We start from the raw sequence: 26871 nt of genomic DNA on the forward strand, positions 1-26871 counted from the left end.
GCTTCGTTCAATTTTAACATTCCAGCTGCTCCTCCACGCTAGTGACACTAATACTTATTTCACTCATTTATGGAACGTTTGAAAACGGAGTTCAGCATTTTTGAATTTGCTTTGGTACCCTCAATTTCAGTTGCTGCTTCCTCCGCCAGTGGCTGGATGCTGACTTTGGTGTCAGCAACAGCCGTTTCATACGACCAGAATTTCTTAGGGGTTTGTGCAAGAGCATTTCACGGTATTCTGCTCAGTAGTCACTGAAGTCTCCACACATGGCTTTTTTGACATCTTTCCAAAAGCGTTTCATTCAGCATCTCTGCATCCACAGCCCTATGCTTTGTTTTATATCTACTATTCAGTATCTGTTTCTTCAAAAGTTCTTTTTACAGTGAATTTATTCTACAAAATACATACACTATGTGATCAAAAGTAGCCGGTCACCCCCAAAAACATACGTCTTTCGTATTAGATGCACTGTGCTGCCAGGTACTCCATATCAGCGACCTCAGTAGTTATTACACATCGTGAGAGAGCAGAATGGGGCGCTCCGCGGAACTCACGGACTTCGAACGTGGTGAGCTGATTGGATGTCACTTATGTCATACGTCTGTACGCGAGATTTCCACACGCCTAAACATCGCTAAATCCACTGTTACCGGTGTGATAGTGAAGTGGAAACGTGATGGGACACGTAGAGCACAAAAGCGTACAGGCCGACCTCGTCTATTGACTGACAGAGACTACCGACAGTTGAAGAGGTTCGTAATGTGTAATTGGCAAAGATCTATCCAGATAATCACACAGGATTTCCAAACTGCATCAGGATCCACTGCAAGTTCTATGAAAGTTACGTCGGAGGTGAGAGCACAAAAGCGTACAGGCCGACATCGTCTATTGACTGACAGAGACTACCGACAGTTGAAGAGGTTCGTAATGTGTAATTGGCAAACATCTATCCAGATAATCACACAGGATTTCCAAACTGCATCAGGATCCACTGCAAGTTCTATGAAAGTTACGTCGGAGGTGAGAAGACTTGGATTTCATGGTCAAGCGGCTGCTCATAGACCACATATCACGCCGGTAAAGGCCAAACGACGCCTCGCTTGGTGTAAAGAGCGTAGACATTGGGCGACTGTTCAGTGGAAGAACGTTGTCTGGAGCGACGAATCACGGTACACAATGTGGCGATTCTATGACAGGGTGTGGGTGTGGCCAATGCCCGGTGAACGTCGTCTGCCTGCGTGTATTGTGCCAACAGTAAAATTTGAAGGCGGTGTTGTTATGGTGTAGTCGTGTTTTTCATCGAGGGGGCTTGCACACCTTGTTGTTTTGCGTGGCAATATCACAGCACAGGCCTACATTGATGTTGTAAGCACCTTCTTGCTTCCCACTGTTGAAGAGCAATTCGGGGATGACGATTGCATATTTCAGCACGATCGAGCACCTGTTCATAATGCACGACCTGTGGCGGAGTGGTTACATGACAATAACATCCCTGTAGTGGACTCGCCTGCATAGAGCCCTGACCTGAATCCTATAGAACATCTGTGGGATGTTTTGGAACGCCGACTGCGTGCCAGGCGTCACCGACCGACATCGATACCTCTCCTCAGTGCAGCATTCCGTGAAGAATGGGCTGCCATTCCCCAAGAAACCTTCCACCACCTGATTGAACATATGCCTGCGAGAGTGGAAGCTGTCATTAAGGAAAAGGATGGGCCAACACCATACTGAATTGCAGCAAATACCGACGAACGGCGCCATGTACGTAAGTCATTTTCAGCCGGATGCCCAGATACTTTTCATCACATAGTGTATGTGTCCAGTTTATAGTCAAGTGTTCTTTTAAACTTGAGCCATAGCTCCTCCACATGCTCCTGTCCCGAGATAAGGGTTTTAAATTCCTCATAGAGGAAGGATGACGAACGAAAACTCTTGTTAATTACCAGTCATGGCGAAGAACGGCACAGGGACTACGGTGAGTGTCTTAATGAGGAATCTGAGCTTCTGATGGCGCTACACATGACACACACGAAGCGACTGAAGCTGAGTTGGTAGGGTTTATTTCCTTTCCGCTGTTGCAGGGATGGCAGTTTCTGGAGCCAGCGCTCATACGGTGGGTACGTGGACGACTTCCTGGTGAAGCTGCGACACGCAGTCGTCGACGATGGCCTCGACCCGTTGGAGCCTCCAGATGAAGTCCAGGACATAGATGAGGTAAGGGCACCACTATCGAACCCTTCAAAGGGTATCCTGTACTGTGGTCTCCACTCCAAAAGCTAGTTTGGTGCTGTTATTCACGCTACTCCATCCTGTGCAAGTCTCTTCTTCTCTGAACAATTACTGCAACCTACATCCTCCTGCATCTACATGCTGTACTCAAGCCTTGGTATGCATCTGGATCTGCCACACTATCCATTTGGATTTCCCACACTTCCTGGACGTATCAAACTGAAGATTCCATGATGCACGTGGATCTTCCCCGTCAACCAATCCCTTCTTTTAGTAATGCCACGAATTTCATTTCTCCTCAACTGACTCAGTAGTTCCTCAGTACTTACTCAATCTGTCCATCCAATGCTGAGATATTTTCTACAGCATCATATTCTTAAAGCTTCTACACTACCAGAATAAAAAAGTACACCTGGAAGGTGGGCCGGCCAGAGCGGCCGAGCAGTTCTAGGCGCTACAGTCCGGAACCGCTGGACCGCTACGCCTGCAGGTTCGAATGCTGCCTCGGGCATGGATGTGTGTGATGTCCTTAGGTTAGTTAGGTTTCAGTAGTTCTAAGTTCTAGGGGACTGATAACCTCAGAAGTTAAATGCCATAGTGCTCAGTGCCATTTGAACCAACCTGGAAGGAGGGCATCAGTCTTCATCCGATGATGCATATGCCATGTGGGGAACGGTCCAACAACAGACTGCACAGTGGCATAGCTACCATAACGCCGTTTGTTTCTATGGAGTGCTCACAGCCAGAAGGCTCAGCGTGGTGTGGACATGTGAAGCAAGCAGCAACCATACCACAGATACACACTCGCGCTCCCAACTCAGCGAGTTTGAAAGGGGTCAGATTGAGGCCTGGCCAGGGGCTGGGTGGCGCTTTCAGAGAATTACAAGATAAATGTGTTGCGTCAGCTGGGTAACGAAACTGGAATCAGTGGTCACTTGGACATTCTCACACTGATAGACGAGGTTCTAAGTGTCCATACAATACAGACGCCCGTTAGGATCGTCGTTTTTGAAGGGCGGCAGTGTTAGTTCGTGCAGCTGACTTCTGACACCACTTGTTATATGACGCGCGCCGTTACTTGGTAGCAGCAGACACAGTGGCTGCGCCAAAGACTGAGACGGCGTGGAGTTATACAATTATTTATAATTTCCCACTCGTCGTCGCTGCCCAGTCCTGCTGATCGCTCCGCCTGGCTGCCGCTGTGCAGATTCTCCGACAATGTGTGCCACGCGCGCCGCTGATCGCACTCGGGAGCCTCAGGCCACCAGTGCTCCGCTGAAGCCAGGATGCCCTGTGGTTGAGATGAACTCGTCGCCACTCGGCCACGGAGCCGCGTTGCCGTGAGGTCAGCTGCCGACGCCTGCTGCACTGGCAGCTGGGAAGCCATCAGGGGCGATGTCCGCAAGATCCCGCCACAGACGGACCATGCACCGGGTCGCCGTGGGGTCCGGGCGTCAGTCCCCAGCGGCGCCTGTGACCGAGACCGCGCTGCAGCCGATCCTGGAAGTTCTCACTGGAGTTAGCCATGGCGCTGACCGAACTCGGGCCGACCCCCAGAGCTGAAGTTGACATCTGGCGGCGAGCTGGAACAGACTTGTGGAATCGTCACCTACGAAGATTGAACATTTGGATACGGACCACGTCCGTCCTCAGATCCGAACTGCTTCCTAATGCCTTCTCTCTGTTGGTGCCCGCGCTCCGCTATTTATATCTGGCAGGAGGACGTTTTTTACCCTCGGAGGTGGTTTTTTGTTATTACTCCCGCAGTATATTGCTGTGTAACGTGCTGGCCTCACTTCCCCTTACTCAGCACTCTCCAGGCTTCACTCGGCGCACGGTCTGTGTGCGTCCTTGCGTCAGCAGGTCGGTAGACTGCTGCTGTCAGCAAGGCTATCTGTGCCGCACTTCCTTCGCAATGCCGCAATCGCCGGCTGCCTCTGTTTTGCCATTCTCCACTGCGTGAAGCAACGCTTACTGCATGTAGCCGCAACACACAGTATGTGTAAGAGAGATCATGAGTCTAGGCCACTCAACACAAACTGTTACCAACCGGTTATTAGCAATGGGACTACTGGCATGCACACCTCAAGCCCGTCGTCCACTCGCCTCACAGCATTCACCTGCACGGACGGTCTGGTGCCATCAGAGACTAACTTGTAAGGTGGAATGGTGCGTAGTGGTCTTCAGTGAAGAGAGCAGATTCTGCCTGTGCGCAAGTGACGGTCGTTTGTGCATGCAGTGAGTGCTGTCTCGTAGACTGTATTCGTCAAAGATACACTACTGGCCATTAAAACTGCTACACCAAGAAGAAATGCAGATAATGAACGAGTATTCATTGCACAAATATATTATACTACAACTGACATGTGATTACATTTTCACGCAATTTGAGTGTATAGATCCTGAGAAATCAGTACCCAGAACAACCACCTCTGGCCATAATAACGGCCTTGATACACCTGGTCATTGAGTCAAACTATGCAGCTTCAACACGATACCACATTTCATCAAGAGTAGTGACCGGCGTATTGTGACTTGCCAGTTCCTCGGCCACCATCGACCAGACGTTTCCAGTTGGTGAGAGACTTGGAGAATGTGCTGGTCAGGGCAGCAGTCGAACATTTTCTGTATCCAGAAAGGTCCGTACAGGACCTGCAACATGCGGTCGTGCATTATACTGCTGAAATGTTGGGTTTTGCAGAGATAGAATGAAGGATAGATAGAAGCCACGGGAAGTAACACATCTGAAATGTAACGTCCAGTGTCGTCAATACGAACAACAGGTGACCGAGACGTGTAATCAATGGCACCCCATACCATCAGACCGGATGATACGCCAGTATGTCGATGACGAATACGCGCTTCCAATGTGCGTTCACCGCGATGTCGCCAAACACGGATGCGACCATCATGATGCTGTAAACAGAACCTGGATTCATCCGAAAAAATGACGTTTTGCCATTCGTGCTCCCAGGTTCGTCGTTGAGTACACCATCGCAGGCGCTCCTGTCTATGATGCAGACTCAAGGGGAACCGTTGCCATGGTCTCCGAGCTGACAGTCCACGCTGCTGCAAACTTCGTCTGACTGTTCGTGCAGATGGTTGTTGTCTTGCAAATGTCCCCATCTTTTGATTCAGGGATCGAGACGTGGCTGCACGATCCGTTACAGCCACGCGGATAAGATGCCTGTCATCTCGATTGCTAGTGATATAAGGCCGTTGGGATCTGGTACGGCGTTCCGTATTGCCCTCCTGAACCCACCGATTTCATATTTTGCTAACAGTCATTGGATCTCGACCAACGCGAGCAGCAATGTCTCGATACGATAAACCGCAAACGCGATAGGCTACAACCGGACCTTTATCAAAGTCGGAAACCTGATGGTACGCATTTCTCCTCCTTACACGAGGAATCACAGCAACGTTTCACAACGCCGGTCAACTGCTGTTTGTGTATAAGAAATCGTTTGGAAACTTTCCTCATGTCAACACGTTCTAGGTGTTGCCACTGGCTCTACCCTTGTGTGAATCCTCTGTAAATATAATCATTTGCATATCACAGCATCTTCTTCCCGTCGGTTAAAATTTGCGTCTGTAGTACGTCATCTTCGTGGTGTAGCAATTTTAATGACCAGTAGTGTGTAATGGCCCAACCTCAGGGCTCACAATTAAAACCGGGTTGGATTACTTATAACTGGGAGACTAAGAACTCTTCAGTAAATTAGCGCTCTTTACTGCATATTCGCTAATAACATTCTCTTTTCTGTGACGCAAAGTCAAATATAGCAAACATTAAACCAGTAAAGGCAAGAGACAAGCAAGACAGTACCGTAGCGCTCGCGCGGTTGCAGACTGAAGCGCCTAGAACAGCTCGGCCACACCGGCTGGCCACAGTATTTCCGAGGCCGCCAGAGCCCTATATACGGATGCACCAGAGCGAATGCTTACAGAGAGGGGGACAATATGTTGAACGCGCAAAAAGAATTAGTAGCGGAAGGTTCTTACAGAATTAAAGCCGAGTATTCGATGAAGTGAAACAGTATATGTACGCAGACAGCCTACATTTATATCTGTGGCACTATATGACAATTTACAACCTCTTCATGCTTGTGAAAGTTCCAAATTTCGACTTTTGATGCCATTTTTTTTACAATAAATTACTATACGACTCGACGAAGGACGCAGATATTTATGAGTGTGAGGTGGACTACATCTATGATAAAAATTTCAAACAAACCACTAAAAGATGTACACAGAAGAGCCAAAGAAACTGGTACACCTGCCTAATTTCGCGTAGGGCCCTCGCTAGCACACGAAACTGCCGCAACATGACGTGACATGGACTTGATAATGTCTGAAGTAGTGTTGGAGGGAACTGTCACCATGAATCCAGCAGGGCTCTCCGTAAATCCGTAAGAGTAGGAGGATGTGAAGACCTCTTCTGAAGAGCGCGTGGCAAGGCATCCCAAACATCTATAATGATGTTCGCGTCTGGGCAGTCTGGTGGCCAGCGGAAGTTCTTAAACTCAGAATAGTTCCTGGAGTTGCTGGAGTCACTCTGCAACAAAATGGCTCTGAGCACTATGGGACTTAACATCTGTGGTCATCAGTCCCCTAGAACTTAGAACTACTTAAACCTAACTAACCTAAGGACATCACACACATCCATGCCCAAGGCAGGATTCGAACCTGCGACCGTAGCGGTCACGCGGTTCCACACTGAAGCACGTAGAACCGTACGGGCACTCTGTAACAATTCTGGACATGAGGGATGTCGCATTGTCCTGCTGGAATTGGCCAATTGCACAATGGACATGAATGGATACAGGTGATCAGACAGGATTCTTACGTACGTATCACCTGTCAGGATCGTATCTAGATGTATGAAGGGTCCCGTATCTCTCCAACTGCACACGCTCCACACCATTACAAAGCCTCCACTAGCTTGAACAGTCCCCTGCTGACATCCAGGGTCTACAGGTTCATGGAGTTGTCTCCACATCCGTATACGTCCATCCGCTCGATTCATCTTGAAACGACACCCGTCCGACAAGGCAACTTGGTAACAGTCATCAACCGTCCAATATCGGAGTTGACGGGGCCAGGCGAGGTGTAAAGCTTTGAGTCTTGCAGTCATCAAGGGTACACGAGTGGGCCTTCCACTCCGAAAGCCCATATCGACGACCTTTCGCCGAATGGTTCGCACGCTGACACTTGTTGATGACCCAGCATTGAAATCTGCAACAATTTGCGGAAGGGTTGCACTTCTGTCACGTTGAAGGATTTCTTCATTCCCGTTCTTCCAGGTTCTTTATCCAGCCGCAGGGATGTGGGAGATTTGATGCTTTACTGGATTCCTGATATTCACGGTACATTCGTGAAATGGCCGTATGGGAAGTTGCCCCCTTCATGGCTACCTCGGAGATGGTGTGACCCATCGCTCGTGCACCAACTATAACGCCACTTCAGACTGACAAATCTTTAATCTGCCATTGTAACAGAAGTAAGTGATGTAACAACAGCCTCAGACACTTGTTGTCTTATATACGCGTTGCAGACCGCAGCGCCGTATTCTGCCTGTTTACATATCTCTGTGTTTGAATACGCGTACCCATAACAGTTTCTTTGGCATGGCAGTTATTTATGTGAGTGAGGACTACATCTAGGATGATAGTTTCAAAGATACCGACAAAAGACGTATAACAGTGAGGCATAGTGTCCCTCCCCGCCAGATATCGATGGGTACCTTTTTACTGCCGTTTGCTGTGAAGTGCATGGTGTCGAATCACTCCTGTTAGAATAATGTTCTGTGCTATGTATTAAAAGTTGTCATGTTTAGAAACGTATGCCGAACGGCGTTAATGAATGTGGATCGTTGTTCCCGCTCGCGTTTTCTATAACAGCAGTTACCTATTAAAAGGCAGATGTTCGTTGGCATTCTCCCATAAACGGTGATGGCGAAAATTTACGCGTATCTATTGAAAATTGAGGTAGCAGAAATCAGCTGATCGCGGTATGAACGGCAGTGACTGTACTGTACAACAGCTAGATTGGGAAATCAAATTGTTTTTCAATAAATTTGTGGTTGTGTCACTCGCCACGAAGCAATTGTTAATGGCTGTCCGAAGTACGATTACATATTTTGGCATTAACTCGTGGATCATTAAATAAACCCCTTGGTATGACCCCTTGCGACATACTTTGTCGGGGTAAGATGTAATAAGGACATACAGCTGGATGTAGTTGCACTGGCTGCGACGAGAGGACCATCACCATCACCACCACAACAACAACAACAACAACATTCATTAAAAATCATTACATCTACACGGGTACTCTGCAAATCATATTGAAGTTCCCGGCAGAGTGTTCATCGACCCACCTTCACAATTCTCTATTATTCCAATCTCGTATGGAGCATGGAAAGAACAAACACCTATATCTTTCCATACGACCTCTAACTTCCCTTACTTTATCATGGTGATTTTTTCTCCCTATGTACACTACTGGCCATTAAAATTTGTACACCAAGAAGAAATGCAGATGATAAACGGGTATTCATTGGATAAATATATTATACTAGAACTGACATGTGACTACATTTTCATGCAATTTGGGTGCATAGATCCTGAGAAATCAGTAACCAGAACTACCACCTCTGGCCGTAATAACGGCCTTGATACACCTGGGAATTGTGTCACAAACAGCTTGGATGGCGTGTACAGGTACAGCTGCCCATGCAACTTCAACACGATACCACAGTTTATCAAGAGTAGTGACTGGTGTATTGTGACGAGCCAGCTGCTCGGCCACCATTTCAGTTGGTGAGAGATTTGGAGAAAGTGCTGGCCAGGGCAGCAGTCGAACATTTTCTGTATCCAGAAAGGCCCATACAAGACCTGCAACATGCGGTCGTGCATTATCCTGCTGAAATATAGGGTTTCGCAGGGATCGAATGCAGGGTAGAGCCACGGGTCGTAACACATCTGAAACGCAACGTTCACAGTTCAAAGTGCCGTCAATGCGAACAATAGGTGACCGAGAGGTGTAACCAATGGCACCCCACACCTCCACGCTGGGTGATGCGCCAGTATGGCGATGACGAATACACGTTTCCAATGTGCGTTCATCGCGATATCGCCAAACACGGATGCGACTATCGTGATGCTGTAAACAGAACCTAGATTCATCCGAAAACATGACGTTTTGCCAGTCGTGCACCCAGGTTCGTCGTTGAGTACACCATCGCAGGCGCTCCTGTCTGTGGTGCAGCGGCAAGGGTAACCGCAGCCTTGGTCTCCGAGCTGATAGTCCGTGCTGCTGCAAACGTCGTCGAGCTGTTCGTGCAGATGGTTGTTGTCTTGCACGCGTCCCCACATGTTGACTCAGGGATCGAGACGTGGCTGCACGATCCGTTACAGCCATGCGGATAATATGCCTTTCATCGCGACTGCTAGTTATGCCATTGGGATCCAGCACGGCGTTCCATATTACCCTCCTGAACACAACAATTCCATATTCTGCTAACAGTCATTGGATCTCGACCAACGCGAGCAGCAATGTCACGATACGATAAACCGCAATTGCGATAGGCTACAATCCGACCTTTATCAAAGTCGGAAACATGATGGTACGCATTTCTCGTCCTAGTGCTAGTGATACACAGCTTCTTCCTATCGGTTCAATTTCGCGTCTGTAGCACGTCATCTTCGTGGTGTAGCAATTTTAATGGTCAGTAGTGTAGGTAGATGTCAACAAAATATTTTCGCATTCGAAGAATAAGTTGGTGATTGGAATTTCGTGAGAGGATTCCACCGCAACGAAAAGCACCTTTTTCTTAATGAAATTCCCCATAAATCCTGTACCATTTCAGTGACACTCTCTCCCCTATTACGCGATAATACGAAGCGTGCTGCCTTCTTTGAACTTTCTCGATGTACTCCGTGAATCCTATCTGATAAGCATCCCACACCGCGCAGCAGTATTCTAAAAGAGGAATGACAAGTGTAGTGTGGGCAGTCTCCTTAGTAGGTCTGTTAATTTTTTAAGTGTCCTGCCAATGAAACGCAGTCTTTGGTTAGCCTACTCCACAACATTTTCTATGTGTTCCTTCAAATTTAAGTTTTCCGTACTTGTAATTCCTCAGGTATTTAGTTGAATTTACAGCTTTTATATTTTACTAATTATCGAGTAACCGAAGTTTAACGGATATATTTTAGCATTCATGTGGATGACCTCACACTTTTCGTTACCTAGCGTCATTTGCCAATTTTCGCACCATGCAGATATCCTTCTAAATCGTTTTGGAATTTGTTTCGATCTTCTGATGACTTTACTAATCAATAAACGACAGCGTCACCTGATAACAACCTAAGACGGCTCCTCAGATTGTTTCCCAAATGGTTTATATGGATAAGGAACAAGTAAGAGCCTATAACACTACCTTGGCGAACGCCAGAAATCACTTCCGTTTTACTCGATGACTTTCCGTCAGTTACTACGAACTGTGACCTCTCTGTCAGGAAATGACGAATCCAGTCAGTTAATTGAGACGATATTCCATGTGCGCGCAGTTTCACTACAAGACGTTTGTGTGGTAAAGTGTCAAAAGTCTTCCGGAAATCCGGAATCAATCTGGAATGCCTTGTCAATAGCACTCAACACTTCGCGCGAGTAAAGAGCTAGTTGTGTTTCACAAAAACCATGTTTTCTAAATCTATGTTGACTGTGTGTCAATAGACTTTGTACGGTTCTGCCACCGTATGTATATATAAAAATTTTCAAGCAACGTCCCTATTTCTCAACACATACTGGCCGCACACGAATGAATAATGCATAGTTAGAGAGGTTTTTTAACTGGCTTCTGACACTACATACTGGCTTAGCGCTAAAAGTACCTATTTGTGGAGAGTTTTAACATAAAAGGGCGCAACTTAACAAATATACTTTACGAAGCTAACGTATTAATCATGAATACGAAACTCCCTTTTCACATTATCTTATCACAAATACTATTTTATTTCTTTTAAAGTATTTATTAACTATATAATTTGCATACTGCATTGTCACAGATAATAACCGTCAACACTGCGGTAGTCCATTATGTAGTACAAATTGTCTTTTCTAAACGACAACATACATATTTGAATTGTGTTTCAGTTAATGTTACTGCAGCCTAATGTGCTTACTGTAGATGAAATTTTTATCGATTTAAAGCTTAGGTGTCCCTACTGACAATCCATGATCTCTGCCCGTAGTACAAGTTGGGAAAAACATTCCGAAGGCAAAAAAAAAAAAAAAAAAAAAAAAAAAAAAATTACACGCAGGGAAATGTATATATAGAATGACGTACCATAATTCCTGGCTAACATTTCACATCTTTCGATTCATTTTAAAGATGTTTTCTTTTCATTTCGACAATTACTGGATCAAACTGCCCCTTACCTTGCGCAAAATTCAATCTCCTGCTGCTTTTAAGAAGAAGTTGAAACATTTCCTACTATCATCCTCATAAAGTTCTCCACAAAATTAATGTACAAGGCCAATCCTCTCATCTGTCAAATAGCAAAGCTATCGTCTCCTATCTTGCTCCTGAGATGCCTTCCTCTTCATCCATCTCTATCAGTCACGCAATCTTCTTTTGCTTTATATTTCCTTAATTATGTTTCATAATGTCTCTCTATTCTTCTCCTCCCTTCACCATGAGTATCCCTCATACTCCCTGCTGCTGGCACTCCTATCTAAAATCTGTCTCTTCAATAATGTCTAATTATAACAGTACTTATGATCTACGAATATAAACTCTATAGGTATGTATTTTTCCAGGTGTACCTTTCTAATTGTTTATTTCACTTTTTGTACTAGATGTAGTTTAACATGCCTACAAAAACATATGAATGTAAAATAAGTAGAATGCCTGGTTAGATGTAAGAGAGGGCCTGCTGGCCCTAATCTTGCCAGGTTAAATAAATCAATAAATAAATAAAATAAATAAATAAATAAACTACTCTTACACTATCGACTACACTTATTATTTAAAACTGTAAAAGTTCGAAAACTTCACACGTGTCCTCTGACTCTTGAGAAATGGCCGTTTCTTGTTAGGCAGCAGTTCAGGAGCAATGTCCTTACACGGCGAGCGTTCAGTAGACTTTATTGCGATTTTTCCCTTCACAGCGCGCTAAATCTCGACAATACGACAAACTGCAGCCCACAGCGATTGTCGTACATCAGGAGCCCGTATTAATGCGCGCCCGCGGCGGTGGACCGAATATGCGGTGAAATCCAATAATACTCGACCGGAGGAGAATAAAACTAAAGAAAATAGAAGGGGGATAAAATTTTTTTTTAAAATAATGGAAGGCGTGGAAAGAAGGTCCTCGGGCAGCACTGCTTGGGGACATAACAGGTGCTCGCAGAGCTGCTCGTGATTAATGTTGGCAGCCCTGCTGAGCACTGCCCCGCCTATCGCTCGCATTCATTTGTCACAATACGCCGCCCAGCGCGGGATATCGCAAATGCGGAATGCGGTAACTCCGCCGAGCGGTGAAGTAGTTCTCGCTTCTGGAAAAAAAGAAGATAATTAATTGCTTGGCTGTTATCTTCCTCTGGGTTTGCAGCTACGGTGAGAGTTTCTCTTTTATCTCGCCGACGCGCGCCGATGCCGAAATGATAACACCGTATGCAGACAACGAATGAATTTCTGGTGTAATTTTTATTTAGAAGAGGCGCTCTGCATTAATAGTGTTTTTTCTTTGTGATTTAATCATGGAGACAACCAGATGTGAAAGGAATTTCTGCATACTCCGTAGCAGAATTACTCGAAACCACGGTCGAAAACTTCTCCTTAATAGAAATTAGTGAAACACATCAAACCAAGACAGAAACAAAAAAATAAACAGTTACCATTAATCATCTGGACTGTAAATAACAACACAGCCCAACGGCGAAAGACTTTATAATGACAGTCATTTCCAAAGCATTTTTAGCGTAGATGGGATTGTAGGCGCTCTGTGTTAATAGTATGAATACATTTACCGTTTTTTCCTTGTAATTTAATCAGTGACACAACCAGATGTAAAGGAATTTCTACATCATCCGTTGTACAATTCTTCGAAACGACTGTCGAAAACCTCTTCTTCGTAGAATTTAGTGAAACACATCGAAACAAGACAGAAACAAAAACAGTTGCTCTTAGTTATTTGGACTGTAAATAACACAGCTCAATGACGAAAAAGTTTTTAATCACAGTCATTTCCCAAGAATTTCTGGTGTATGTGAGAGTGTTTTGAGATTTTTACTTCTGTAACATAAGTTTAAAATATATTTTCTTATTCCCTTTCTGAATGATGGGTTTCGCTTTGTATGTGCGTCAGTCTTTTTCAGAAATTACAAGAACTAATCCGGAAAATTAAGGGCTTTTTTTCCAAGGTAGGGCATAGTTATGTACCAAGGAGAAATATTCTGTTGACTGTTAAAAGCGTCGTTTAAATTTAGACAACATTGTCAACGGTGCGTAGCGATCTGGTGCAAAATTTTATTAAAGGAACAGTCAAGATCGCAATAACATGTGTTTACTCTTACCAGTTTCGCTTATGTTAAAGCCATCCTCAGATTTGTTGAGCCCCCTACGGCTGTTGCTGGCAGCTCCTCAGTCCTAAGAATCTGAGGATGTCTTCGACATAAGCCGAAACCGCTGATAAGAAAAAAAAATGTTAATGCGACCTCAACTGTAGTTTTAAGCAAAGTTAAAAGCGTTGCTATCAAGAAAATTTTGTCATTACTGTATATAGTCTCCTGTAAGTTACATTATTACCTTACTACACATCAGTAATCTGTAAGTGCCGGCCGTTGTGCCCGTGCGGTTCTAGGCGCTTCAGTCCGGAACCACGCGACTGTTACGGCCACAGGTTCGAATCGTGCCGTGGGCGTGGATGTGTGTGATGTCCTTAGGTTAGTCAGGTTTAAGTAGTTCTAAGTTCTAGGGGACTGATGACTTCAGCTGTTAAGTCCCATAGTGCTCATAGCCTTTTGTGCCAGTAAGTAAGTGAAATAAAATTAGGCAGAAATTTCATTAAAAACCAGTTGTTAAATACATTTCAAAACGGATTCTACTGGAAACTAAAACAAATTTCCATTTTTAAGGCACATAAAATTTTTAAGATTTTAACGAAACTCAGTTCATTTGCAAATATCACACATTTCATGGCAAAAGACCGTATTCTGTTTCAAGGTAGAAGATGGTGCAAGATCGATAGAATATGGCTTTACCATCTGCCACGTTATCCAACCAGTTTTAAAAATATATAAAATTTACTTCCCGTGAAGTTGTGTGATTTACAAAATAAAAATACATCCCACACAGATGTAATATGTGACATACCACTAAAATGTGTTGTTGTTGTGGTCCTCACTCAAGAGACTGGTTTGATGCAGCTCTTCATGCTACTCTATCCTGTGCAAGCTTCTTCATCTCCCAGTACCTACTGAAACCTACATCCTTCTGAATCTGCTTAGCGTACTTATCTCTTGGTCTCCCTCTACAATTTTCACCCTTCACGCTTTCCTCCAGTATTAAATTTGTGATCGCTTGATGCCTCAGAACGTGTCCTACAAACCGATCTCTTCTTCTTGTCAAATTGTGCCACAAATTCCTCTTCTCCCAAATTCTATTCAGTACCTCGTCATAGGTTACGTGATCTACTCATCTAATCCTTAACATTTGTCTGTAGCTCCACATTTCGAAAGCTTCAATTCTCTTCTTGTCTAAACTGTTTATCGTCCATGTTTCACTTCCATACATGGCTACACTTCATACAAATACTTTCGAAAAAGACTTCCTGACCCTTAAATCCGTACTGGATGTTAACAAATTTCTCATCTACAGAAACGCTTTCCTTACCCTAGCCAGTCTACATTTTATATTCTCTCTCCTTCGAACATCACAGTTATTTTGCTCCCCGAATAGCAAAACATATCTACTACTTTAAGTGTCTCACTTCTTAATCTAATTCCTTCAGCATCACCGGATTTAATTCGACTACATTCCACTATCCTCATTTTGCTTTTGTTGATGTTCATGTTAAAGCCTCCTTTCAAGACACTGTCCGTTCTATTCAACTGCTCTTACAGGTTCTTTGCTAGCTCTTACAGAATTACAATACCATTGGCAAACTGCAAAGTTTTTCTTTCTTCTCCATGGATTTTAATTCTAATTTTTTCTTTTGTTTCCTTTACTGCTTGCTCAATATATAGACTGAATGACATTGGAGATACGCTACCACCCTGTCTCACTCCGTTCCCAAGCACTCCTTCGCTTTCATGCCCCTCGACTCTTATAACTGCCGTCTGGGTTCTGTACAAATTGTGTATTGCCTTTCGCTCCCTGTATATGGAAAGATATAGACAGTATTTCCACCCTTGCGCCATTTACGAGGAAACGGAATTAGTAGTGATATATGGTAACCATGTACCATTTGGTGGTTTGCAAAGTACGCATAGATGTAATATACACTACTGGCCATTAGAATTGCTACACCACGAAGATGACGTACTACAGACGCGAAATTTAACCGACAGGAAGAAGAAGCTGTGTATCACTAGCACTAGGAGGAGAAATGGGTACCATCACGTTTCTGACTTTGATAAAGGTCGGATTGTAGCTTATCGCGATTGCGGTTTACCGTATCGTGACATTGCTGCTCGCGTTGGTCGAGATCCAATGACTGTTAGCAGAATATGGAATTATTGTGTTCAGGAGGGTAATACGGAACGCCGTGCTGGATCCCAACGGCATAACTAGCAGTCGAGATGGCAGGCATCTTATGCGCATGGCTGTAATGGATCGTGGAGCCACCTCTCGATCCCTGTGTCAACAGATGGGGACGTTTGCAAGACAACAACCATCTGGACAAACAGTTCGACGACATTTGCAGCAGCACGGACTATCAGCTCGGAGACTTTGGCTGCGGTTACCCTTGACGCTGCATCACAGCAGGAGCGCCTGTGATGGTGTACTCGACGACGAACCTGGGTGCACGAATGGGAGCACGTCATTTTTCGGATGAATGCAGGTTCTGTTTACAGCATGATGATGGTCGCATCCGTGTTTGGCGTATCACCCGGCATCATGGTACGGGGTGCCATTGGTTACACGTCTCGGTCACCTCTTTTCCGCATTCACGGCACTTTGAACAGTGGACGTTACATTTCAGATGTGTTACTTCCCGTGGCTCTACCCTTCAATCGATTCCTGCGGAACCCTACATTTCAGCAGGACCGAATGTTGCAGGTTCTGTACGGGCCTTTCTGGATACAGAAAATGTTAGACTGCTGCCCTGGCCAGCACATTCTCCAGATCTCTCACCAATTGAAAACGTCTGGTCAATGGTGGACGAGCAACTGCGTCGTCACAATACGCCAGTCAGTACTCTTGATGAACTGTGGTATCGTGTTGAAGCTGCATGGGCAGCTGTGCCTGTACACGCCATCCAAACTCTGTTTGACTCAATGCCCACGCGTATCAAGGCCATTATTACGGTCAGAGGTGGTTGCTCTGCATACTGATTTCTCAGGATCTATGCACCCAAATTGTAATCACATGTCAGTTCTGGTATGATACACTCCTGGAAATGGAAATAAGAACACATTGACACCGGTGTGTCAGACCCACCATACTTGCTCCGGACACTGCGAGAGGGCTGTACAAGCAATGATCACACGCACGGCACACCGGACACACCAGGAACCGCGGTGTTGGCCGTCGAATGGCGCTAGCTGCGCAGCATTTGTGCACCGCCGCCGTCAGCGTCAGCCAGTTTGCCGTGGCATACGGAGCTCCATCGCAGTCTATAACACTGGTAGCATGCCGCGACAGCGTGGACGTGAACCGTATGTGCAGTTGACGGACTTTGAGTGAGGGCGTATAGTGGGCATGCGGGAGGTCGGGTGGACGTACCGCCGAATTGCTCAACACGTGGGGCGTGAGGTCTCCACAGTACATCGATGTTGTCGCCACTGGTCGGCGGAAGGTGCACGTGCCCGTCGACCTGGGACCGGACCGCAGCGACGCACGGATGCACGCCAAGACCGTAGGATCCTACGCAGTGCCGTAGGGGACCGCACCGCCATTTCCCAGCAAATTAGGGACACTGTTGCTCCTGGGGTATCGGCGAGGACCATTCGCAACCGTCTGCATGAAGCTGGGCTACGGTCCCGCACACCGTTAGGCCGTCTTCCGCTCACGCCCCAACATCGTGCAGCCCGCCTCCAGTGGTGTCGCGACAGGCGTGAATGGAGGGACGAATGGAGACGTGTCGTCTTCAGCGATGAGAGTCGCTTCTGCCTTGGTGCCAATGATGGTCGTATGCGTGTTTGGCGCCGTGCAGGTGAGCGCCACAATCAGGACTGCATACGACCGAGGCACACAGGGCCAACACCCGGCATCATGGTGTGGGGAGCGATCTCCTACACTGGCCGTACACCACTGGTGATCGTCGAGGGGACACTGAATAGTGCACGGTACATCCAAACCGTCATCGAACCCATCGTTCTACCATTCCTAGACCGGCAAGGGAACTTGCTGTTCCAACAGGACAATGCACGTCCGCATGTATCCCGTGCCACCCAACGTGCTCTAGCAGGTGTAAGTCAACTACCCTGGCCAGCAAGATCTCCGGCTCTGTCCCCCATTGAGCATGTTTGGGACTGGATGAAGCGTCGTCTCACGCGGTCTGCACGTCCAGCACGAACGCTGGTCCAACTGAGGCGCCAGGTGGAAATGGCATGGCAAGCCGTTCCACAGGACTACATCCAGCATCTCTACGATCGTCTCCATGGGAGAATAGCAGCCTGCATTGCTGCGAAAGGTGGATATACACTGTACTAGTGCCGACATTGTGCATGCTCTGTTGCCTGTGTCTATGTGCCTGTGGTTCTGTCAGTGTGATCATGTGATGTATCTGACCCCAGGAATGTTTCAATAAAGTTTCCCCTTCCTGGGACAATGAATTCACGGTGTTCTTATTTCAATTTCCAGGAGTGTATATTTGTCCAATGAATACCCGTTTATCATCTGCATTTCTTCTTGATGTAGCAACTTTAATGGTCCGTAGCGTAGGAGCAAGATGCAGTATGTGGAAAGAGGTATCCAGAGTGGCTGGAGTGCGTGTTTTCGTGTGTGTTTGCAGAGATCTGGACTGTCAACATGGCACGCCGACGTGAGGCTGGAGCCGAGGGACATGAGGGCCCTCAGGAAAGACAGCGCCGCCTTCGACGCCTGCCAGAGGCACGTGCAGCAGCAGGAGGACGACCAGGAGCTCGGAGACGTCTTGGTGAGTCCACCTCCGACTGGCCTCCCTGGCTTCATTCACTACACACACTACATGCAGGTAGAATAGTTAAGTCGCAGGATAAAATTCATGTGGTTAGCCGTAAAGGAAGTGGCTGGTCTGCAGAGACAGGTCGAGGATATACACTCCTGGAAATTGAAATAAGAACACCGTGAATTCATTGACCCAGGAAGGGGAAACTTTATTGACACATTCCTGGGGTCAGATACATCACATGATCACACTGACAGAACCACAGGCACATAGACACAGGCAACAGAGCATGCACAGTGTCGGCACTAGTACAGTGTATATCCACCTTTCGCAGCAATGCAGGCTGCTATTCTCCCATGGAGACGATCGTACAGATGCTGGATGTAGTCCTGTGGAACGGCTTGCCATGCCATTTCCACCTGGCGCCTCAGTTGGACCAGCATTCGTGCTGGACGTGCAGACAGCGTGAGACGACGCTTCATCCAGTCCCAAACATGCTCAATGGGGGACAGATCCGGAGACCTTGCTGGCCAGGGTAGTTGACTTACACCTTCTAGAGCACGTTGGGTGGCACGGGATACATGCGGGCGTGCATTGTCCTGTTGGAACAGCAAGTTCCCTTGCCGGTCTAGGAATGGTAGAACGATGGGTTCGATGACGGTTTGGATGTACCGTGCACTATTCAGTGTCCCCTCGACGATCACCAGTGGTGTACGGCCAGTGTAGGAGATCGCTCCCCACACCATGATGCCGGGTGTTGGCCCTGTGTGCCTCGGTCGTATGCAGTCCTGATTGTGGCGCTCACCTGCACGGCGCCAAACACGCATACGAATCCATTGACACCAAGGCAGAAGCGACTCTCATCGCTGAAGACGACACGTCTCCATTCGTCCCTCCATTCACGCCTGTCGCGACACCACTGGAGGCGGGCTGCACGATGTTGGGGCGTGAGCGGAAGACGGCCTAACGGTGTGCGGGACCGTAGCCCAGCTTCATGGAGACGGTTGCGAATGGTCCTCGCCGATACCCCAGGAGCAACAGTGTCCCTAATTTGCTGGGAAGTGGCGGTGCGGTCCCCTACGGCACTGCGTAGGATCCTACGGTCTTGGCGTGCATCCGTGCGTCGCTGCGGTCCGGTCCCAGGTCGACGGGCACGTGCACCTTCCGCCGACCACTGGCGACAACATCGATGTACTGTGGAGACCTCACGCCCCACGTGTTGAGCAATTCGGCGGTACGTCCACTATACGCCCACTATACGCCCTCGCTCAAAGTCCGTCAACTGCACATACGGTTCACGTCCACGCTGTCGCGGCATGCTACCAGTGTTAAAGACTGCGATGGAGCTCCGTATGCCACGGCAAACTGGCTGACACTGACGGCGGCGGTGCACAAATGCTGCGCAGCTAGCGCCATTCGACGGCCAACACCGCGGTTCCTGGTGTGTCCGCTGTGCCGTGCGTGTGATCATTGCTTGTACAGCCCTCTCGCAGTGTCCGGAGCAAGTATGTTGGGTCTGACACACCGGTGTCAAAATGTTCTTTTTTCCATTTCCAGGAGTGTAGAATCAGTGCGTAGTGGGTTCAAATGGCTCTGAGCACTATGGGACTTAACTTCTGTAGTCATCAGTCCCCTAGAACTTAGAACTACTTAAACCTAACTAACCTAAGGACATCATACACATCCATGCCCGAGGCAGGATGCGAACCTGCGACCGAAGCAGTCGCGCGGTTCCGGACTGAGCGCCTTAACTGCGAGACCACCGCGGCCGGCAGTGCGTGGTGGGAATGTCCATGTTACTGATAAGTCGCATATATGTACAGTATTTAATAATCACTTTCTGAATATAGCAGGTGAACTAAATAGAAACCTAGTCCCAACAGGGTATCATATAGCGCTCGTAGAAAAAAGTGTTCCGACACTGTTACCTGAAATGCTCCTCCATGATACTGACAAGAGGGAGATTGAGTTAATAATTAAATCACGAAAGACCAAGAACTCTCATGGATATGACGGGGTATCTAGCAGAATACTGAAGTATTGTTCTATGTATGTTAGCCCAGTACTTAGCCATATCTGTAACTTTTCCTTTAGGAGTGGTCGGTTTCATGACTGATTAAACTACTCGGTAGTGAAGCCACTTTATAAAAAGGGAAACAGGGATAATGTTGATAATTATAGACCTATTTCTATGCCATCGGTGTTTGCTAAAGTTATCGAGAGGGTTGTATATACAAGGTAACTGCAGCATTTAAATTCACATAATTTGTTGTCAAATGTACAGTTTGGTTTTAGAAATGGTTTAACAACTGAAAATGCTATAGTCTCTTTTCTCTATGAGGTTTTGGATGGATTAAATAAAAGGTTGCGAACGCTAGGTGTTTTCTTTGATTTAACGAAGGCTTTTGACTGTGTTGACCACAAAATATTACTGCAGAAGTTGGACCATTATGGAGTAAGGGGAGTAGCTTACAATTGGTTCGCCTCTTACTTTTAGAACAGAAAGCAGAAGGTAATTCTCCGCAATATTGAGAGTGGTAGTGATGTTCAGTCACAATGGGGCACTGATAAGTGGGGCGTTCCCCAAGGGTCGGTGCTGGGGCCACTGCTGTTTCTTATTTATATAAATGATGTGCCTTCTAGTATTACACGTGATCCAAAAATATTTCTGTTTGCTGATGACACCAGCTTCATAGTGGAGGATCTTGTGTGTAATATTGAAACAGTATCAAATAATGTAGTTCATGAAATAAGTTCGTGGCTTGTGGAAAATAATTTGATGCTAAATCACAGTAAAACTCAGTTTTTACAGTTACTAACTCACAATTCAACAAGAACCGATATTTTGATCAGACAGAATCGGCATATTATAAGCGAGACGGAACAGTTCAAGTTCCTAGGCGTTCGGATAGATAGTAAGCTGTTGTGGAAAGCCCATGTCCAGGATCTTGTTCAGAAACTAAATGCTGCTTTATTTACCATTAGAACAGTACCTGAAATATGTGACACTTCAACACGAAAAGTAGTCTACTTCGCATATTTTCATACACTTATGTCGTATGGTATTATTTTTTGGGGTAATTCTTCTGATTCAAGAAGGGTATTTTTGGCTCAAAAACGGGCTGTCCGAGCTATATGTGGTGTAAGTTCGAGAGCCTCTTGTCGACCCCTATTCAATAGTCTGTGAATTCTGACATTGTCCTCGCAGTATATACTTTCTTTAATGTCGTTTGTTGTTAGCAATATTAGCCTATTCCCAAGAGTTAGCAGCTTTCACTCAGTTAATACTAGGCAGAAATCCAATCTGTATGTGGAATGCACTTCCTTGACTCTTGTGCAGAAAGGAGTGCAGTATTCTGCTGCATCCATTTTCAATAAGCTACCACAAGAACTCAAAAATCTTAGCAGGAGCTAAAACTCTTTTAAGTCTAAACTGAAGAGTTTCCTCATGACTCACTCCTTCTACTCTGTCGCAGAGCTCCTGGAGGAGCTGAAAAATTAAGCAAATTCTAGTGTTACATTGTTGATTTTCTTTATTTAAACTTACGACTTGTCACCTGAATGTTTTTTTTATATCTCATTTTGTCTGTTTCTAATATCATGTTATAATTTCATGTATTGACTCGTTGCATGACCATGGAGACTTTTCCTTAATTTGGTCCCACGGAGCAATAAATAAATAAAATAAAAATAAAATAAAAAAAACATACAGGGTGGGCAAAATAAAAGTGGCCCAGAAGATATTTCATGCACCTTAAGGTAGGCAACCCAACTTACATTTTCCGCAAACGGGGTTGTGTATTCAAGGTGCATCAAATATTTCATGGACCTGTTCTATTTTGGCCGTCATGTACAAGGGCTGGATATGGAAACACAGTTATAATTCATCCAGACTTTACTTAAAGACCTTCTTCATATTACACACACTCAGGATAATTATACCATATATCGATCACCTTCCCTCAACCATATGGGATCATCAGCATCTCCATCTCTGTTGATGTCTCGCAAAGGCGACCCTAAGCACGAATGATGTCTTCCACTGTGTTGTAATGGATGCCATGAAGAGCTTCCAACATTTTGGCAAAGAGGTCATAATCACATGGACTCATATTGTACAACCTCACATACGCAGGACTTCCCGAGCACAGAGTGGTGTCGTGCTTTGTCATGGAAGACAATGGGATACAGTCCACCGGTGATCCACACACAGCAGGAAGGCAAGCAGGTCAGTTCTCGTTTCGTCCCCAGGGACAGCCCAAATGGGGCCAATCACTAATGACATCCCCACCATCTGGTAGCTATGCCACTCCCCAGTCTGTTGTTGGCCCATTCCCCACATGGCAAATGCATCATCGGATGAAGCATGACGCCCTACTTCCAGGTTGGTTCAAATGGCTCTGAGCACTATGGGACTTAACATCTGAGGTCATCAGTCCCCTAGAACTTACAACTACTTAAACCTAACTAACCTAAGGACATCACACACATCCATGCCCGAGGTAGGATTCGAACCTGCGAATGTAGTGGTCGCGCGGTTCCGGACTGTAGCGCCTAGAACCGCTCGGCCGCCCTGGCCGGCTCCCCACCATCCCAAAACATTTTCACGCATCTCACCACCGCACGGTATGTCAATGCTGCAGTACTACAAGCTTCATGCAGTCCCTGAAAACACTGTTGCCACTCCAATCACATGCCACTTCGATCCTGTTCCATGCATATTGTTCGTGTTTCCTAAAGATACTGTATGGGTGCTAAAACTGCTCCCCCCCCCCCCCCCCACCACCACACACACACACACTTTCAGACAGTACACACAGCCACTGACTCAAACACAGCCAGTGCGCTCCTCCAGCTAACCTGCTGCAGTCAGTTATGGATAGTGTGCATGCCATTTGGAGCATGTCCTTCATGTTGTGATAGTGTTGGTACTACTCTTTATCCAACCCTCATATATACACAATTATTCGTAAGTACCTCTGGGGATTCAAACGACTGCATTGAAACCACAAGATGTAAATAAAAATTAAACGTATCAGTGGATACACCACCACTCCAAGTTTCGATTGCTAATACATGCACTGGTGTAGGTCCACAAGGGGGCATGCATGTCAAAACAGATAGACATAAATTAACCAGTCCACACTCTCACAACGATTTAGTTTGCGCCCATTGATAGGCAACATAATGACACATTTCCAAAGTGGGCTGCTGACATTGCCCTTTCCTGGGCAGTCGATGTCAGTGACTCTGGCGAATTGCGCTCTTGCTGCTTCACAGACGGCATCCGTACAGTGCACTGGTGATGTCAGATAAAAGCTTGGAGGCATGCTCTGTACTGATGTGCGTCTATTTTCTGTATGTGCTGTGCTTTTCCTGCAGTTGTGTTCTGAAACTGCAGAGTTAGAGAACAGAACCTGTGATGTTTCAAAGTACTGCACGGAAAAGGTGTTTGAATGTTGTGCAGGTGTGGTTAAATTTAGTGGAGCTACACTTCTTACTGTCCGATTTCACAACAATGTTGCTAAAGCTAGAGGAGGTTCTTGGTTCACTTTATAGGAAATACAAAAAGTTAGTTATATGTGGTGACTTCAATATAAATTGTATAAGTGATTGTGAAAGGAAAAGGATGCTGGTAGACCTCCTTAATTCATATAACCTTATGCAAACCGTATTCTTTCCAACGAGAGTGCAAGGGAACAGTAGAACAACCATAGACAATATTTTTGTTCATTCGTCATTACTAGAAGGGCATTCTGTTAGCAAAATGGTGAATGGCCTTTCAGATCATGATGCACAAATTTTAAGTCAAAAAGATTTTTGTGCTGCAACACAGGTTAAATATAGTTACCAACTTTTTAGGAAAGCTGATCCAGTTGCTGTAGAGACTTTTGTAAACCTTATCAAGGAACAAGAGTTGCAAGATGTTTATAGTGCTGATACAGTAGACGATAAATATAGTGCTTTCCTCAAGACTTTTCTCGTGCTCTTTGAAAGTTGCTTTCCGTTAGAACTTTCAAAACAGGGTACTAGCACAAACAGGCAGCCTGGGTGGCTGACTAAAGGGATAAGAATATCTTGTAGAACAAAGTGGCAATCATATCAAAACGTTAGATACAGTCACAATCTAAATGCAGTAGCCCATTACAAACAGTATTGTAAGGTACTTAAAAAAGTTATTACGAAGGCAAAAAGTATGTGGTATGCAGATAGAATAGCTAAGTCTCAGGATAAAATTAAAACCACATGGTCAGTCGTAAAGGAAGAGGCTGGTCTGCAGAGACAGGTCGAGGATATAGAATAAGTGCATAGTGGGAATGTCCGTGTTACTGATAAGTCGCATATATGTACAGTATTTAATAATCACTTTCTGAATATAGCAGGTGAACTAAATAGAAACCTAGTCCCAACAGGGTATCATATAGCGCTCGTAGAAAAAAGTGTTCCGACACTGTTACCTGAAATGCTCCTCCATGATACTGACAAGAGGGAGATTGAGTTAATAATTAAATCACGAAAGACCAAGAACTCTCATGGATATGACGGGGTATCTAGCAGAATACTGAAGTATTGTTCTATGTATGTTAGCCCAGTACTTAGCCATATCTGTAACTTTTCCTTTAGGAGTGGTCGGTTTCATGACTGATTAAACTACTCGGTAGTGAAGCCACTTTATAAAAAGGGAAACAGGGATAATGTTGATAATTATAGACCTATTTCTATGCCATCGGTGTTTGCTAAAGTTATCGAGAGGGTTGTATATACAAGGTAACTGCAGCATTTAAATTCACATAATTTGTTGTCAAATGTACAGTTTGGTTTTAGAAATGGTTTAACAACTGAAAATGCTATAGTCTCTTTTCTCTATGAGGTTTTGGACGGATTAAATAAAAGGTTGCGAACGCTAGGTGTTTTCTTTGATTTAACGAAGGCTTTTGACTGTGTTGACCACAAAATATTATTGCAGAAGTTGGACCATTATAGAGTAAGAGGAGTAGCTTACAATTGGTTCGCCTCTTACTTTAAGAACAGAAAGCAGAAGGTAATTCTCCGCAATATTGAGAGTGGTAATGATGTTCACTCCCAATGGGGCACTGTTAAATGGGGCGTTCCCCAAGGAGCGGTGCTGGGGCCACTGCTGTTTCTTCTTTATACAAATGATATGCCTTCTAGTATTACAGGTGATTCAAAAATATTTCTGTTTGCTGATGACACCAGCTTTGTAGTGAAGGATCTTGTGTGTAATACTGAAACATTATAAAATAATGTAGTTCATGAAATAAGTTCGTGGCTTGTGGAAAATAATTTGATGCTAAATCAAAGACTCAGTTTTTACAGTTTCTAACTCACAATTCAACAAGAACCGATATTTTGATCAGACAGAATGGGCATATTATAAGCGAAACGGAACAGTTCAAGTTCCTAGGCGTTCGGATAGATAGTAAGCTGTTGTGGAAAGCCCATGTTCAGGATCTTGTTCAGAAACCAAATGCCGCTTTATTTACCATTAGAACAGTATCTGAAATATGTGACATTTCAACACGAAAAGTAGTCTACTTCGCATATTTTCATACACTTATGTCATATGGTATTATTTTTTGGGGTAATTCTTCTGATTCAAAAAGGATATTTTTGGCTCAAAAACGGGCTGTTCGAGCTATGTGTGGTGTAAGTTCGAGAACCTCTTGTCGACCCCTGTTCAATAGTCTGTGAATTCTGACATTGCCCTCACAGAATATATTTTCTTTAATGTCGTTTGCTGTTAGCAATATTAGCTTATTCCCAAGAGTTAGCAGCTTTCACTCAGTTAATACTAGGTAGAAATCAAATCTGCATGTCGAATGCACTTCCTTGACTCTTGTGCAGAAAGGAGTGCAGTATTCTGCTGAATCCATTTTCAATAAGCTACCACAAGAACTCAAAAATCTTAGCAGTAGCCCAAACGCTTTTAAGTCTAAACTGAAGAGTTTCCTCATGGCTCACTCCTTCTATTCTGTCGAGGAGCTCCTGGAAGAGCTAAAAAATTAAGCAAATTCCAGTGTTACATTCTTGATTTTCTTTATTTAAACTAATGACGTGTCGCCTGAATATGTTTCTTATATTTCATTTTACTGTTTCTACAATCGTGTTATAATTTCATGTATTGACTCGTTCCATGACCATGGAGACTTCTCCTTAATGTGGTCCCACGGAACAATAAATAAATAAATAAATAAATAAAAGATGGCTGTGAGATGAACTTAACGTGAGAAATGAAAGAGCTTAAACACTCTCTGTAGGTTCCTTTTAAGGTTTCCCCTGGGGATAGAGCCCACAATAA

General features: G+C 45.2%; 1 protein-coding gene across 1 annotated transcript in view; it reads left to right on the plus strand.

Moving 5' to 3' along the window:
- LOC126428303 (uncharacterized) overlaps positions 1-26871 on the plus strand; it is an 81522-nt gene that overhangs the window by 33427 nt on the left and 21224 nt on the right. Inside the window, exons 3-4 of the mRNA XM_050090231.1 lie at positions 2082-2214; positions 18417-18560. Of these exons, the coding sequence (XP_049946188.1) occupies positions 2082-2214; positions 18417-18560 (277 nt within the window). The remainder of the gene's footprint in view (positions 1-2081; positions 2215-18416; positions 18561-26871) is intronic.

The sequence above is a fragment of the Schistocerca serialis genome, chromosome 12 (assembly GCF_023864345.2).
Source record: "Schistocerca serialis cubense isolate TAMUIC-IGC-003099 chromosome 12, iqSchSeri2.2, whole genome shotgun sequence".
NCBI classification, from domain to species: domain Eukaryota; kingdom Metazoa; phylum Arthropoda; class Insecta; order Orthoptera; family Acrididae; genus Schistocerca; species Schistocerca serialis.